Source organism: Coffea arabica, chromosome 6c, assembly GCF_036785885.1.
Source record: "Coffea arabica cultivar ET-39 chromosome 6c, Coffea Arabica ET-39 HiFi, whole genome shotgun sequence".
In the NCBI taxonomy this organism is placed as follows: domain Eukaryota; kingdom Viridiplantae; phylum Streptophyta; class Magnoliopsida; order Gentianales; family Rubiaceae; genus Coffea; species Coffea arabica.
Window position 1 is genome coordinate 50,863,617 of NC_092320.1, and position 13,526 is coordinate 50,877,142.

Sequence of the window (13,526 nt, forward strand, 5' to 3'; positions counted from 1 at the left end):
AAGCACCAAAAAAAAGACTATTCAATCTTGCATAAAGGGTAAAAACAAAATTTTTGACCAAAAAATAAACATAAAATCATGCAACCTCTAAACACCAACACAAGATTCAAACACCCAAATGCAAGATTCTGGAACCCAACACAAGCTTTTGTAATATGAATCTAAACTAACAAGCTGCCCAAAAGAAGTAAAAAGTAAAAAATGAAAACGTGCATGACAAAGGCAAGACTTTGAATCTCATGGCTAATGAATTTAAATGTAGATCTATAAGCTTGTATCCAAAGGAAACATGAGTAAAGGTTACCTTTGATGCTTGTCAAGCATGGCAAAGTCCCATGAAGTGTGCAAATTTCAAAAACGAAAGAATCTCAAATGGCTACTACCAGCGTCAAGAACTGCCAAAGTAGCAAATTCAAACTTGGATTTGAGGGTGTTGGTGCTGTTTTTCTTGAAACCACTCAACACAAAAGTTTCTCCACTACGATTGAAGAAGGTGGAAAAACAAAGAAATTGCCTCGAAGATCTCAGTTGAAGCTAGAAAGTAATGATGAATAGGGGCTGATAGCCCTGGACCTGATTTCTGCAGAAAAAAGTTCCCCTAATCGAATTAATAACCAAGGAGAAAATAAAGTTCGAACGTGGCTGGTTCCCCCAACTTTATCCAGAATTTTCTGCAAAAATAAAATGTTTTTCTTTCCTTGCTTTTTCCTCACCCCAGATTTTTTGTGCCGCCGAATTTCGTCACCTCCTTCTCTTGCCCTAAAGACTATTCCTTAGCCTTTTAAATGAAACAAAACTCATTAAACCCTAAGAAAAATGGCTGAGATGAAACCAGGATTTTGTGCCCATATTTGGTCCATTTGATCTTGCTTTGCCAGCTGTTGCTTGAGAGATTTTGGGGTAGTGATGTGTCCCATACTAGCCAATCTTTGGATGGAAAGAAATTGGAAGCAAAATTGGATTTGAATTGCATCAAAAGTCTCTGTACTGTGCTGGTTCACAACATGAAGAAGAAATCTGCACGCGTACTATGCACGTGCATGTGGAGCAGCATTTTTTTTTACAAAAAACATGGGGATAATGGGCTTCTTTTTTTTTTTTAACTTCTTGTCCAAACTTTTGTTAGGTCTTGGCTTGGGCTTTTGGGGAGATTTTTTATTAGGTCTTGGGAAGATTTTTGATTGGGTTTAAAATAAAACAAAACCTATTATATTTTCACTTTCTTTCTCATACAAAATAAAATAAAATGATTATTTAAACAATAATAAAGACATAATAAAAATTAACAAAATTTTTGGAAAAAGTTTGGTGTCTACAGCCAGTGTATGCTTCATTTTACTCTATGTATCCATTTGTGCTCTTTTTATTCTTAATACACCATCTGTTGAATAAGTGCAGCTTGTGCATAGTAAATGGTTATCCAACAGCTCGTAGCTGTATCAATGAAACTAGATTTAATCCAAAATCTAATTGATTCTGTTTTCTTTTATCAGATTTTTTCTTCAGCTACTCCCAACACATTGGCAAGCTAACTTTACACAACCTCTTTTTGCCACTATTGCTCCATTTCTTTTAACTGAATCTATTTTTTACTTCTACGATCTAATTTTCATTAATCATTATAAAAAATTCCAAGGTTTGTCGATCACTACGTCAATGGTGACGTGACTCCAACTCTTCTCATCAAGATAGGAAACAAAGCTACCGAAATTGGTGTTAAAGGGAAAAAGTTGAAAAAAAATTGGAGAAGTTTCATCCTCGAGCATGGACTGCAACATAATGAAATCATTGTATTTATTACTGAATCAAAGACAACCTTTACGATTTTAATCTTTGATGATAACAGAGTCGAGAAAATATTTTTGTGGTATTACACCTTTCATGTTTCTTCTGATGGTTAGAGTTCTAATCAACTCATGTAGCCTGTATTCGTTATACACTAGTGCAATATTCCATGATGCTAAATCAAGCGCCTATGTTCCAAAATATACTCAATTTGCAAATTGCTAGAGGAAACCAGGGATATCCAACTTGCTTCCTATCTTCTCATTCGTTCTATTTTGCTAACAAATATACTAGCCATATTTCTCCTTTTTTGTGTATTTTGTTTCTGATACCTATAAAGATGAAACATTTTGATTATCTTCATTATTTTTTATCTTGAACCATTTCCTATCCAATTTTTCCTACTTTATATTATGCTGAGACTTTTAGCTATGCACATTTCCTTACTACATCGATTATTTTAATTGCTCAGCAAAATTCTAAGCACATAATCGCATATTCAAGTTATTATATTCAACTATAGCACATACCATATCTATTTAAATGTCTGGGCACATGTGAAATCCACACTATGCATTTGCATGGTGTTCCCCTCCTAATATAGATGAAATCCATGATCGTATTTCATCATTTGTATAGAAGATGAAACCCATGGTCGTATGGGCTACACACCACTTCAATAGGGATGATTTTGACATGTTGATATATCCCATATTTCTCAAAATATTTTAGGTGAAATAGGATTTTGAAAAAGTTTAGGAACTTCTAGCATACTTTACCCATAATCTAAAATTTTAGATTACTTTTAGTTTAAAATTTTAGGCTATAAGAGCCCGGTGCAACCCAATGAGTACAAACAAATTCACAATGATGCACAAAGATATATCAAATTTAAGCACAATAAAGAAAACTTAATTAAAGAGAAAAAATAAGAAATGCAAACCAAATATCAAACCAATAGCCTCTTCAATTGATGGCGATGCTAACCAAGATGTACAAGTGAAGGCTCACTCCTTCCTCACCCCAAATACTCTTTGGTTGAGGCAAGGAGTTTTACAACTATTCTAGTTAACCCTCAACAACCTACACTTGAAAGATCACTCACCCAATTAAGAACTATTTTATACAAATGAGGCAACTTTCACCAAGGTTTTACCACTCCAAGTGATTGGTTCACCTTCACCAAGGTTTTACTACTCCAAGAGAGTAACCTTCACTTGAGCAACCTCACAACCCAACTTCCCCAACCCCTTATACAACCAACAAAGAATCTTTCTACTCAAAAATCTCACTTGTAAGCTTGTATTTTGTGTTGGCAAAAGTCTCTTGTCTTCTTGTGCTTTGGGGTTTTTATAGAAGGTGAGAAATGGCTCCAAAAGGCTCTCCAACGGTCAAATATTAAATGCTGGCAAAACTAGCCGTTGGCCTGTCGGACGTCCGACAGGTGCCTGTCGGACGTCCGAACCCTGCGTCCGAACGTAGGCAGAGAGTCATCAAATCTTTGCGAAATTTCTCGGACGTCCGATGCGATCGATGTGCGTCCGAGGCGTGCGTCCGATCCTTTCGGACGTCCGATGCTTCCTCACGAGCGTCCGACAGAGTTTCCTTCTTGATGTTCTTCATCCTTTCGGACGTCCGATAGTTTCCTTTTGGCCGTCCGACATGAGTGACCTGATTTTCCTTCTTCATTTGGTTGGTTTTCTTTCCTTGACACCATTGAACCTGATTCTAACAAATTTCTCACATAAAAACATTAGACCAAATCTACATTTTGGTTTGTTAATCATCAAAACCAAGGATTGATCGACCAAGGTCAACAATCTCCCCCTTTTTGATGATGACAAACAAAATGAAGATTTCTTTTATCAAATAAGTTCAAATAAAGCTCCCCCTTAGAAAGTGCCAACATGCAAAGAAATTTCAATAAATCCTACTCCCCCTTTTGGCATCAATCAAAAAGCAAACTCCCCCTTTATTTTTCAAGTCAAGACCATAATAGGGTCCTTGGGAGTTATTACAACATGATCTAGCAATCCACATGGATTTCATACCTTTTCTCATATTTTTCTTTACATAGCAATCATTTTGCATGTGTCCAAATTGGCAACAAAAGTGACACATGATAGAAGTATTTTGCACATAAGTGGATTTAATGCAACTAATTTTCTTAGCAAACTTATTTGTGCCTTGAAAAGATTTGCTTTCTTTTGTTTGAGAAAACTTTTGTTTTTCATTTTGGAGAATCTCGTTCAAGTCATTAATTCTTTTCTTTAACAAATTTTGTTCCTCCAACATTTTTTCATAAAACTTTGTTTTCTCTTCCAACTTCCTTTTCAAATTATTTTTGCAATCAAAAACACCTTTTTGATTTTTTAAATCATCATTTTCCATTCTCAAACATTTGTTTTCTTGAAAAAGTTTGGAGTTTTCTTCCAACAAATCATTTATTTTTATTTTCAAATCTTTATTTTTAGCATAAGATTTTTTCAAACTTTTATGCATTTTAATCATAAGAGTTTTCACATCATCATCTTCATTATCTTCATCACAAGAAGAGTGATAAGAACTTACCTCATCTTCTCCAACGGCCATTAGTGCCATTTGGGCCAACTCTTCTTTTTCTCTTTTTGAATTGCATTCATCCCATGTAATTTTGCAATCTCCTCTTGAACATCTCTTGTTGAAGATCTTCTTGAAACTTTTGATGTGAGGAGTTATATCATTGTCCACTTCCATGATTTCATTACCCATGAAGGATGGGTTATCCCCCACTTGAGATGCTTTAAAAGCTATGCCTCTCTTATACATTCTTGCATTTTCTTCCTCTTGCACTTTGAATTCCAGCTTTAATTCATAAGAGGTTAGGGTATCCACAAGAGATTCAATGGACATAGAATTTAAATCCTTTGCCTCTTCTATAGCATTTATTTTGTTTTCCCATTCTTTTGGCAAGGCATTCAAAATCTTTCTATTTTTCTCACCCAAAAAATATTCTTTTCCAAGCAATTTAAGATCTTCAATAATGTCACAAAATCTACTACACATCTTATCAACATTTTCAAGAGGATGCATTTTGAAAAATTCATATTGAGAAACAAGTAAAGATTTCTTTTGTTCTTTAATATCTTGATTACCTTCATGAAATACACACAATTTATCCCAAATATCTTTAGCTGATTTACAACCTTTAATCCTACTAGATTCATTTACATCTAATGCATTGTACAATATACACATGGTATTGGCATTCAAAGAAAGGTATCTCTTGTCTTTTTCATTCAATTCTTGTCTAGTCTTTAATCTACTCAAATTGGTGATAGAGTCAACTATTCTAGCTTCATAAGGACCATCTTCTACCACATACCATAATTCAATGTAAACAGATTGTAAGAAAATCATCATTCTTTGTTTCCACATGCTAAAATGAGAACCATTAAACATAGGTGGTCTATCAATAGATTGCCCTTCTAAAAAAGAAACTTTTATGGTTGCCATGATCTTTACTCTAAGCGGTTAAGCTTGATCAAAAGAGACCAAGCTCTGATACCAATTATAAGAGCCCGGTGCAACCCAATGAGTACAAACAAATTCACAATAATGCACAAAGATATATCAAATTTAAGCACAATAAAGAAAACTTAATTAAAGAGAAAAAATAAGAAATGCAAACCAAATATCAAACCAATAGCCTCTTCAATTGATGGCGATGCTAACCAAGATGTACAAGTGAAGGCTCACTCCTTCCTCACCCCAAATACTCTTTGGTTGAGCCAAGGAGTTTTACAACTATTCTAGTTAACCCTCAACAACCTACACTTGAAAGATCACTCACCCAATTAAGAACTATTTTATACAAATGAGGCAACTTTCACCAAGGTTTTACCACTCCAAGTGATTGGTTCACCTTCACCAAGGTTTTACTACTCCAAGAGAGTAACCTTCACTTGAGCAACCTCACAACCCAACTTCCCCAACCCCTTATACAACCAACAAAGAATCTTTCTACTCAAAAATCTCACTTGTAAGCTTGTATTTTGTGTTGGCAAAAGTCTCTTGTCTTCTTGTGCTTTGGGGTTTTTATAGAAGGTGAGAAATGGCTCCAAAAGGCTCTCCAACGGTCAAATATTAAATGCTGGCAAAACTAGCCGTTGGCCTGTCGGACGTCCGACAGGTGCCTGTCGGACGTCCGAACCCTGCGTCCGAACGTAGGCAGAGAGTCATCAAATCTTTGCGAAATTTCTCGGACGTCCGATGCGATCGATGTGCGTCCGAGGCGTGCGTCCGATCCTTCCGGACGTCCGATGCTTCCTCACGAGCGTCCGACAGAGTTTCCTTCTTGATGTTCTTCATCCTTTCGGACGTCCGATAGTTTCCTTTTGGCCGTCCGACATGAGTGACCTGATTTTCCTTCTTCATTTGGTTGGTTTTCTTTCCTTGACACCATTGAACCTGATTCTAACAAATTTCTCACATAAAAACATTAGACCAAATCTACATTTTTGTTTGTTAATCATCAAAACCAAGGATTGATCGACCAAGGTCAACATAGGCACAATACGTTCTTCAAGAGTGCGATAGTTTTTCTATTAGGGCAGGGAGTCATGAGTCTTGTAACAACTTCATAGCCTCTTTTATGTGCGTGCATACGTTGAATACAACTTAGATTAAAAAAAAAAATTTAGACGCAATACAATATGATCGTAAAAAACACTCAAGCAATTGAGTGAGTTTTCTTTGGTCCAAACAACCCAATGTTACCATTAAATATCTAGATTGAGGAATTTGATGAAAGATTTGAAATCCTCCTAAATCCCTAGATTAGTTAGGAGGTATTTAGATTTGTAAATCAAAATTTATTCTAGTGTCTAAAGTGTATTCAGACAATTGGTAAATTATGAATCTATATATCTATTGAGCAATCCAAATAACTAAAGCATTAAGAGGTTGAATTCAAAATTTTCGTCAAATTTCTCAATCTAAACGAAGTTTCAAATATTTAAGAAATGCATATTCTTTAAACAATGAGGGGGCATAACTGTGACAGCCCCACCTCACCCTAAAGCGAACCAAAAGGTTCGGCGGATCGCCTGTCCAACTCTCGCCAGGACTACGAAATCGAATCTCACAACCCCTATAGTACGCGCGACAGGACCCAAAGAAAACAAACAATCGGAGACTGCTAAGGTGAAAACATGCTTACCAAACCATACTTATACATATATTTACATCGGAGTCTTTAACTAAACTAAAGTACAAGCCAAAATATTCATACACTTAAAAATACGATTCAGGTTTTGGTTGCAAAAGAGTTTAACAAAATACTAATTACACTAACTCGACCCTTTCTTCCAAGATCATGGATTCAAAGTGTGCCCCTGAAAAAAAAAACAAAGATAACGGGAAGGGGGGGAGCTTACGCTCAATGAGGTACCAAACATATAGCAGTAAAATCATGGGATTTCACGTTTAACCAATCAGGTATACAGGCCAGGTATAAAGTAAAGCAGTTAGACTCAATTATTCAAATCGGAAGGATACAGGTGGCTCTCAGGAGCCAGATTTCCATTGCAGTACTTGGTCCAAACCCGTTGACTCTCCGTCAACGTATATAGAACCAACATGTCCGTAGACCCCACTTTACGCCAAATTCCGTCCACCATACATACCCCTTACCGGGTCCGAATATCTCAACAAAAACAGAAGTGGTAATACTTGAGTGTACCGGAATCAAGAGTCTCAATACCCAAAAATTTCTAGAAACAGACTACCGTGGTTCGTTATCTAATCGACCTGGCCCTTGCTGGCTCAACTCGAGTAACTTAACCACAGGATTTGAGGTCAGAGGTCACAGAAAGGTCGTTGGATTCAACTCTCCAAACGACGTCAGAACAAATACAGATACAAATAACAGATTCAAATTCACATAGTAAATTGGCATAAGAACAGACAAGAGAACGAGTGTGATAAAGTACACTCTCGTTTCAAACAGAATAAACAGATAGTACAGTCATTCATATCACAGATTGCATGTACAGAAACCAAGTTAAACAACAAGTGAGGGGAGTGGTACACTCACAGTTCAAGTACAGGTACTTCAAAATTTTCACTCAAAGTGGCCTTAATCACCGTGAAATCCTAAGAATAACAAAGGTAAAGCAGTTAAAGTTTCCATATCCAACATCGAGTAAACAGGATGCACAAGTGAGGCTCGATTACTAGTCGGGTGCCTCTCTAAGTTATATACTAGTACAAAAGAATAAAAATGGGATTTTGAACAAATGGATAACAGTTGGTACAAGGGTTACAAACAACCCCAAACTCCCCCTCATTCTACCACAATGCAACTCCAACTTAAAGGAATCAAATGGCTTAGAAAATTTCTCCTAAATTTCCTTATTTTTCCAGCGATCATGACTTCATTTTTCCTCAAATTAGCCCCAATGTCACAAATAAAATAATCTCATTTTAATAGCCATTCAATAGGTTCAATGTTGTACAAGTACAAAATCAAGCTAAGAAAATGTCCGAAAATGAAGTTTGAGTCATAAAACAAAAGACAAATTTGACGTCACCTAGCGTATCGGACACAACCGAAGTTACGCTTATCGAATTGGTGTGCAATTTATACCATTTTGAAGCTAAGATAAAAGCTACAACTTTAATGAAGACCACTCAGTCCAGTTCGTAGTGTAACTAGATCAAAATTTCAAATTACAGAACCAGAGTCTCACAATCAGGCTAGTTAACTGCACTATGCCTAAACAATAATAACTCAAGGTACCGAAGTTCAATTGAGGCGTTTTTAGGGCCGTTGGAAAGCTAAAACATAGCACTACAACTTCTGTGTTTTGGCCAAATGCTAATTCAGTACGGATCAGGGTGAACAGATGCAGTCAAATTGGTGAAATGTCAACACTGTCCACAGAGTTCTACCTATGGCAGTTAGGGGTATTTTTGTCTTTTCGTATGATACAGTAATCGGATTGAGCTGAAATTTTACAGGCAGTTATAAAACATCATTTTCTACAACTTTTATGTTTTAATCTAAGGTTGATTCGGCCTCCATCATGGCCGAACAGAACCGGGCAGAACAGGGTAAGATGAAACCCTAAACTGGAATTTCCGCACAAATTCTGAAATTTTCCGCAAATAACTATAATTAACACACCTAAGTTCCACTTTAGACCATATCAAACCATCATCCATAGCCAACCAACAATTATTATATAAAATCAGAAAAATCACTAATAAAATCAGAAATTTGTCAAACTCTACTAAAAATCATGAAATCTTCCACAAAACAACTTATTTAGCTAACACAAGTCACTAATAAACCATTATTAGGAACAAAGAGTGAGTTTCCAAGAAAAATACCTTGACACCTCAAGAAAGGTAGTAACTTAGGGGTTCCTCTTTCAAAACAACTCCACCAATCACTTTAATCCTTCTTAGCAAGGAGTTTTTATTGAGTGATTTGAGATGTTAATGGTTGGAACTCAACATTTGAACATGAAGTGAAGTGGCAAAATGAAGGGTTTTCTCTCTTTTCTCTCTCAATGTGGTCAGCCAAGAAGGAAGAAGAAATTGGGAAATTTTGGTCAAATTTTTGGTATTTAGTAAAGGTAAGAAAGTTAGGCAAATCCAACTTTGAATAGAAAAGTGACACTTGGCACCTTAGGGTTTCATTCTCATCCTTTGTCTACCAATGGTAATTTATCTAGTTAGCTTCTAATTGTCTTCTAGCACTTCGTAAAATAATAACACTTAGCACAAAAATCACTTAATCACCAAAATTTTATCGCACTAGCGGGCCCCACGTCTATAATGCGTTTCAACTTTAACGTACACCAACTTATACTAGGAAAATGATTTAAAACTGTACTTGCTTATAAAAATACATAGAAACTTTAATATTTTAAAGGCAAGTATAAAAAGGCAGTCAAAAATACAATAACGCCTAGAAAATGTGAAAATTTTCGAGTTCTCACAATAACAAACCATCAGACCATGCCCACCCACCTTGGCCATCAACCTTGTTATCACACTTTTATTCATTCTAAGAATTCTCTTGGGAATCAATCTGAGCAGATGTTGTATGTTTAGCTGAAAAGAGCACTAAGTAATATTTTTTTCCATAAAATGCAGATTTCATTAACAAATTATTGGAAATCATCCAACATGGTTTGATTTACATCACTGTCCTAGTGGTAGGTTAAATATGCACTATAAATTACATATTTACAATTTAACAAATACAATAGATCCGAAATATTCTGAATAGATCTGAAAAATACAAGAAATATATAGATTGCAAAATACATGTTGCAATCCACAAATCTACTGATCAACGGTTTTAAACTCCAATAGTAATGATAGGATCTATCAAAACAGATCCAAGATACAAAAAAATTTTAGATCTGACAATTAGATCCAACATAAATTTAGATCTAACAACAAAAAAAAAGTAAAAAATACAAAAATCTCCATAAGAATCCCTAGGAGAATAGAAAATTCTCACTAAAAATTCTAATATGTGGTTTTAAACTCCAATAGTGATGATAAGATCTATCGAAACAGATCCAAGATCCAAAAAAATTTTAGATTTGACAATTAGATCCAACATAAATTTAGATCTAACAACAAAAAAAGTAAAAAATACAAAAAACTCCATAAGAATCCCTAGAGAATAGAAAATTCTCACTAGAAATTCTTCGGAGAAATGGAAAACTCTCACTAAGAAAATTTAGAAGAAACTTTATTAGAGAAAAACAAACAAAAAGAAGCGAGATTCATGGGAGGGTGACCATGGTGTAGTCTCCATCCCTAAGGGAGAGAAGAGAAGAGCTGGAGAGAATTGAGAACAAGAGTTACTAAGTAATATATTTCATTATTGTGATTTACTACAAAAATTAATTATAAGTTGAAGACAAATAAAAAGAAAATTAGATATGTGAAATTTTTTGTAGCATCTTAACCCAAAAAAAAAAAAATATGGCTGAAGACCAAAGAAATTAGACAACAGAAGAAGAGAGGCCACGCATTAAACACAATGAAAGCCTTTTCCTGATGAAATTGGGTTGTGCAAAAAAATCGTAAACCAGAAAAGAAGGCACTTAATCTTTTTAGCTATTTCTCTTGGTGAAATTGGGCTGTGTTAAAATTCTAAACCGAGTTGGTCAGTATATTAAACTTTAAACCAAAAGAAATTCTAAAATTTTAACTTACGAGTAAAGTAGGTCAGAGGTTACCAAATTATTACAAAATAAAATTAGTATTATTGTATACACGCTGAATTGGCACTTAAGAATTACACATGGTATATAAATGCCGCATGGAAAGAAAATGATTTTAGCTCATCCTGATTGTAAATAGCTGCTATGACTTACAGGAAGGGTTGAGTTGGGTTGGGTTAAATGATAAAATGTGAGAGATTATAAACAAGAGATCTTAAATTCAAAATCTCCCTGCTTCAAATAAAAAAAAAAAAAAAAAAAACAGGCGCTGCGATGACTTGCCATATGAAAGTAAATGATGTAAACCTCATATCACTTTGTGAAACTAGGAGATAAACATATAACTAATTTGGCTAATAATTGGTGTCTAAGTTCATAAGATCATCTTCTGATGCCTGCAGAATTGGAAGTCTTATTCGAATTTGACCATTAAAACCACGATTCCGCTCTGGGCAGAAAACAATGTAGTTGGAGTTGTCTAATTGGTTAGTGCTTTGCACACGATAGAGGGGCTGACCAGCAGCATAACCACCAAGAAGCTGGTATGATCTTTCCGATTGATCCATTGTAATGCATAAATCCTCAGTACCTACAAACATATCCCCATTAGGTAGATGAAAATTTAGGGACATCTACCCAAAAGGAACAAGGAAATTGAACAAAAAAAGTTTTCTATACATAAAGATTATTTGGTTATCGGCAGCAATTTACATTAAATCTAAAACATAGGAATGTGTACAGCAGAACGTTGTGAATAAATGAGGTACATAACATAATGGAAGGGACTTCTGTCTAGTGTTAAAAAAAAAATACTATACCTCAATTAGTGTTATTTTTTGTCATTATAAGTCAATGAATATCGTCAAATTTGAAAAATAAAAAGGACGTATTTACAAAGAAAAAAAAATAAAGGGACGTATTTAAAAAAAAATAAAGGGAGAAAAACATAGCTTTCAATTTTTGGATTAGACTTACAGGCAGCGAGCTCTAACTGAGTTTGGTAGATAAAATCCAATACTCCAGATATGTCTTTCTCAAACATATGAAACGGTCCATCCTCGAAGTTCATTTTTCTCAGCTTACACAGTCCCTCTCCCAACTCCATCATAGCTCCCCTGTGGTTCTAAGAAAGGGAAAAATTTTTTGTTGAGTAATTTATTAAATGAAGAAATTTGCATTACCTTAAAGTATTGTATTTAATATCTCAATTGTACTTTCCTACTATTCAATTTGAGAAGAAGTACATAACAAAATGACAAACAAATACTATTAGAATGAGTTGAACTCAGCAAATTGTACATTAGAGTCAATCTTAACTGCCGAATTCCACATGTCAAAATAGTAGTCATTTTTTTTCTTAATAATACCATATTTGTAGTAATCATCACAATTTATTGTGTTGATTTCTCATTTAAGAACATACAGAGTGTAGCAATAATTGTTAAATATTACCTGATTAAAAAGATGATGGAAACCTACAGCACATTGCAAAATGCCATGCACAAGAGTTCTGGTGGGCTCTTGGGACTTGTTCCAAAGGGATTCAAGAACATCATGGCATCTATAATATTCCTTCTTGTTGAAGAGCTCAACTGCTTCTTGAAAGCTACAACAATCAACATCTTCTTCTTCTTCTTCAGTGGTAAATCTTCCCCAAGATGAATACCGATAAGATGCAGTTTTGTGATGTGAAAACAGCATATTTTCATGCTGACAATTAGTAGTAACTTTTTTGTTGAAAAATGAAGTACTGGGATTAGGGCAAAGAGTTGGTTTGGTTGGTGATGAAAAGGAGGAGGATGGACTAGTGAATGATGGTAGAGAGGTTGAAAGAATTGCCATTTGCTATTGTGGCTGAGGAGGAGTAATTCTTACTCCTTTTCTTTGATTTGTTCCTATAGGTTTTGCATTGCCTTGAATGAGTTCTGGTGGTGGAGATTCCAGCTGGGCTGGCCTAAGATATTTCTGAAATGTTGTAATTTAGTTAGTCATTTCTAGTATTTTGGTCTTTGGAAAAAAACACACTTATAGTCCTTCACGTCTGAGATTTCTACGTTTTTTGTCTTGCATGTTTTATGCATTGGATACTTTGATCCCTAACATTTTCAAAAGCATAGCATTTCAGTCTTAAACTCATTTCCTTTATTGTACTTGCACATTATTCGACAAATATTTCAGGGTAAAGAGGGAAATATAATAAGGATGATATTTTTGGTTCACTTTTTTAATTCTATCCTTAAATATTAGTCATGCGATGTGAGCGAGTGCTTTTTTTTTTTTGGATACAAGGCTCTAATAAATTGTCTAATTATATACACTTTAAAGTTAAACCAACAAATGTAACACTATTGTCAGTACTATTGAGTTATCATATTGTTAAAATTTTTTCACATTCCAATGGAGTATCTTGGCCAATCTCTAACACTCAAAATTTGGAATTTTTCCAAATTCCAAGTTCCAATTTCTGACACTCAAAATTCAAATGGAAGGATCAATAGTTTCTTTTTT

General features: G+C 34.9%; 1 protein-coding gene across 1 annotated transcript; it reads right to left on the bottom strand.

The window, feature by feature from the left end:
• Window positions 1-11,366: 11,366 nt before the first annotated feature.
• On the bottom strand, window positions 11,367-12,967 carry LOC113692517 (uncharacterized). Its single transcript, XM_027210938.2, has 3 exons — window positions 12,471-12,967; window positions 11,994-12,141; window positions 11,367-11,607 (listed from the first exon to the last, which is right to left on the bottom strand). Exons 1-3 carry the CDS (start codon window positions 12,858-12,860, stop codon window positions 11,372-11,374), a joined length of 774 nt encoding a protein of 257 aa, XP_027066739.1. The 5' UTR covers window positions 12,861-12,967; the 3' UTR covers window positions 11,367-11,371.
• Window positions 12,968-13,526: the final 559 nt, after the last annotated feature.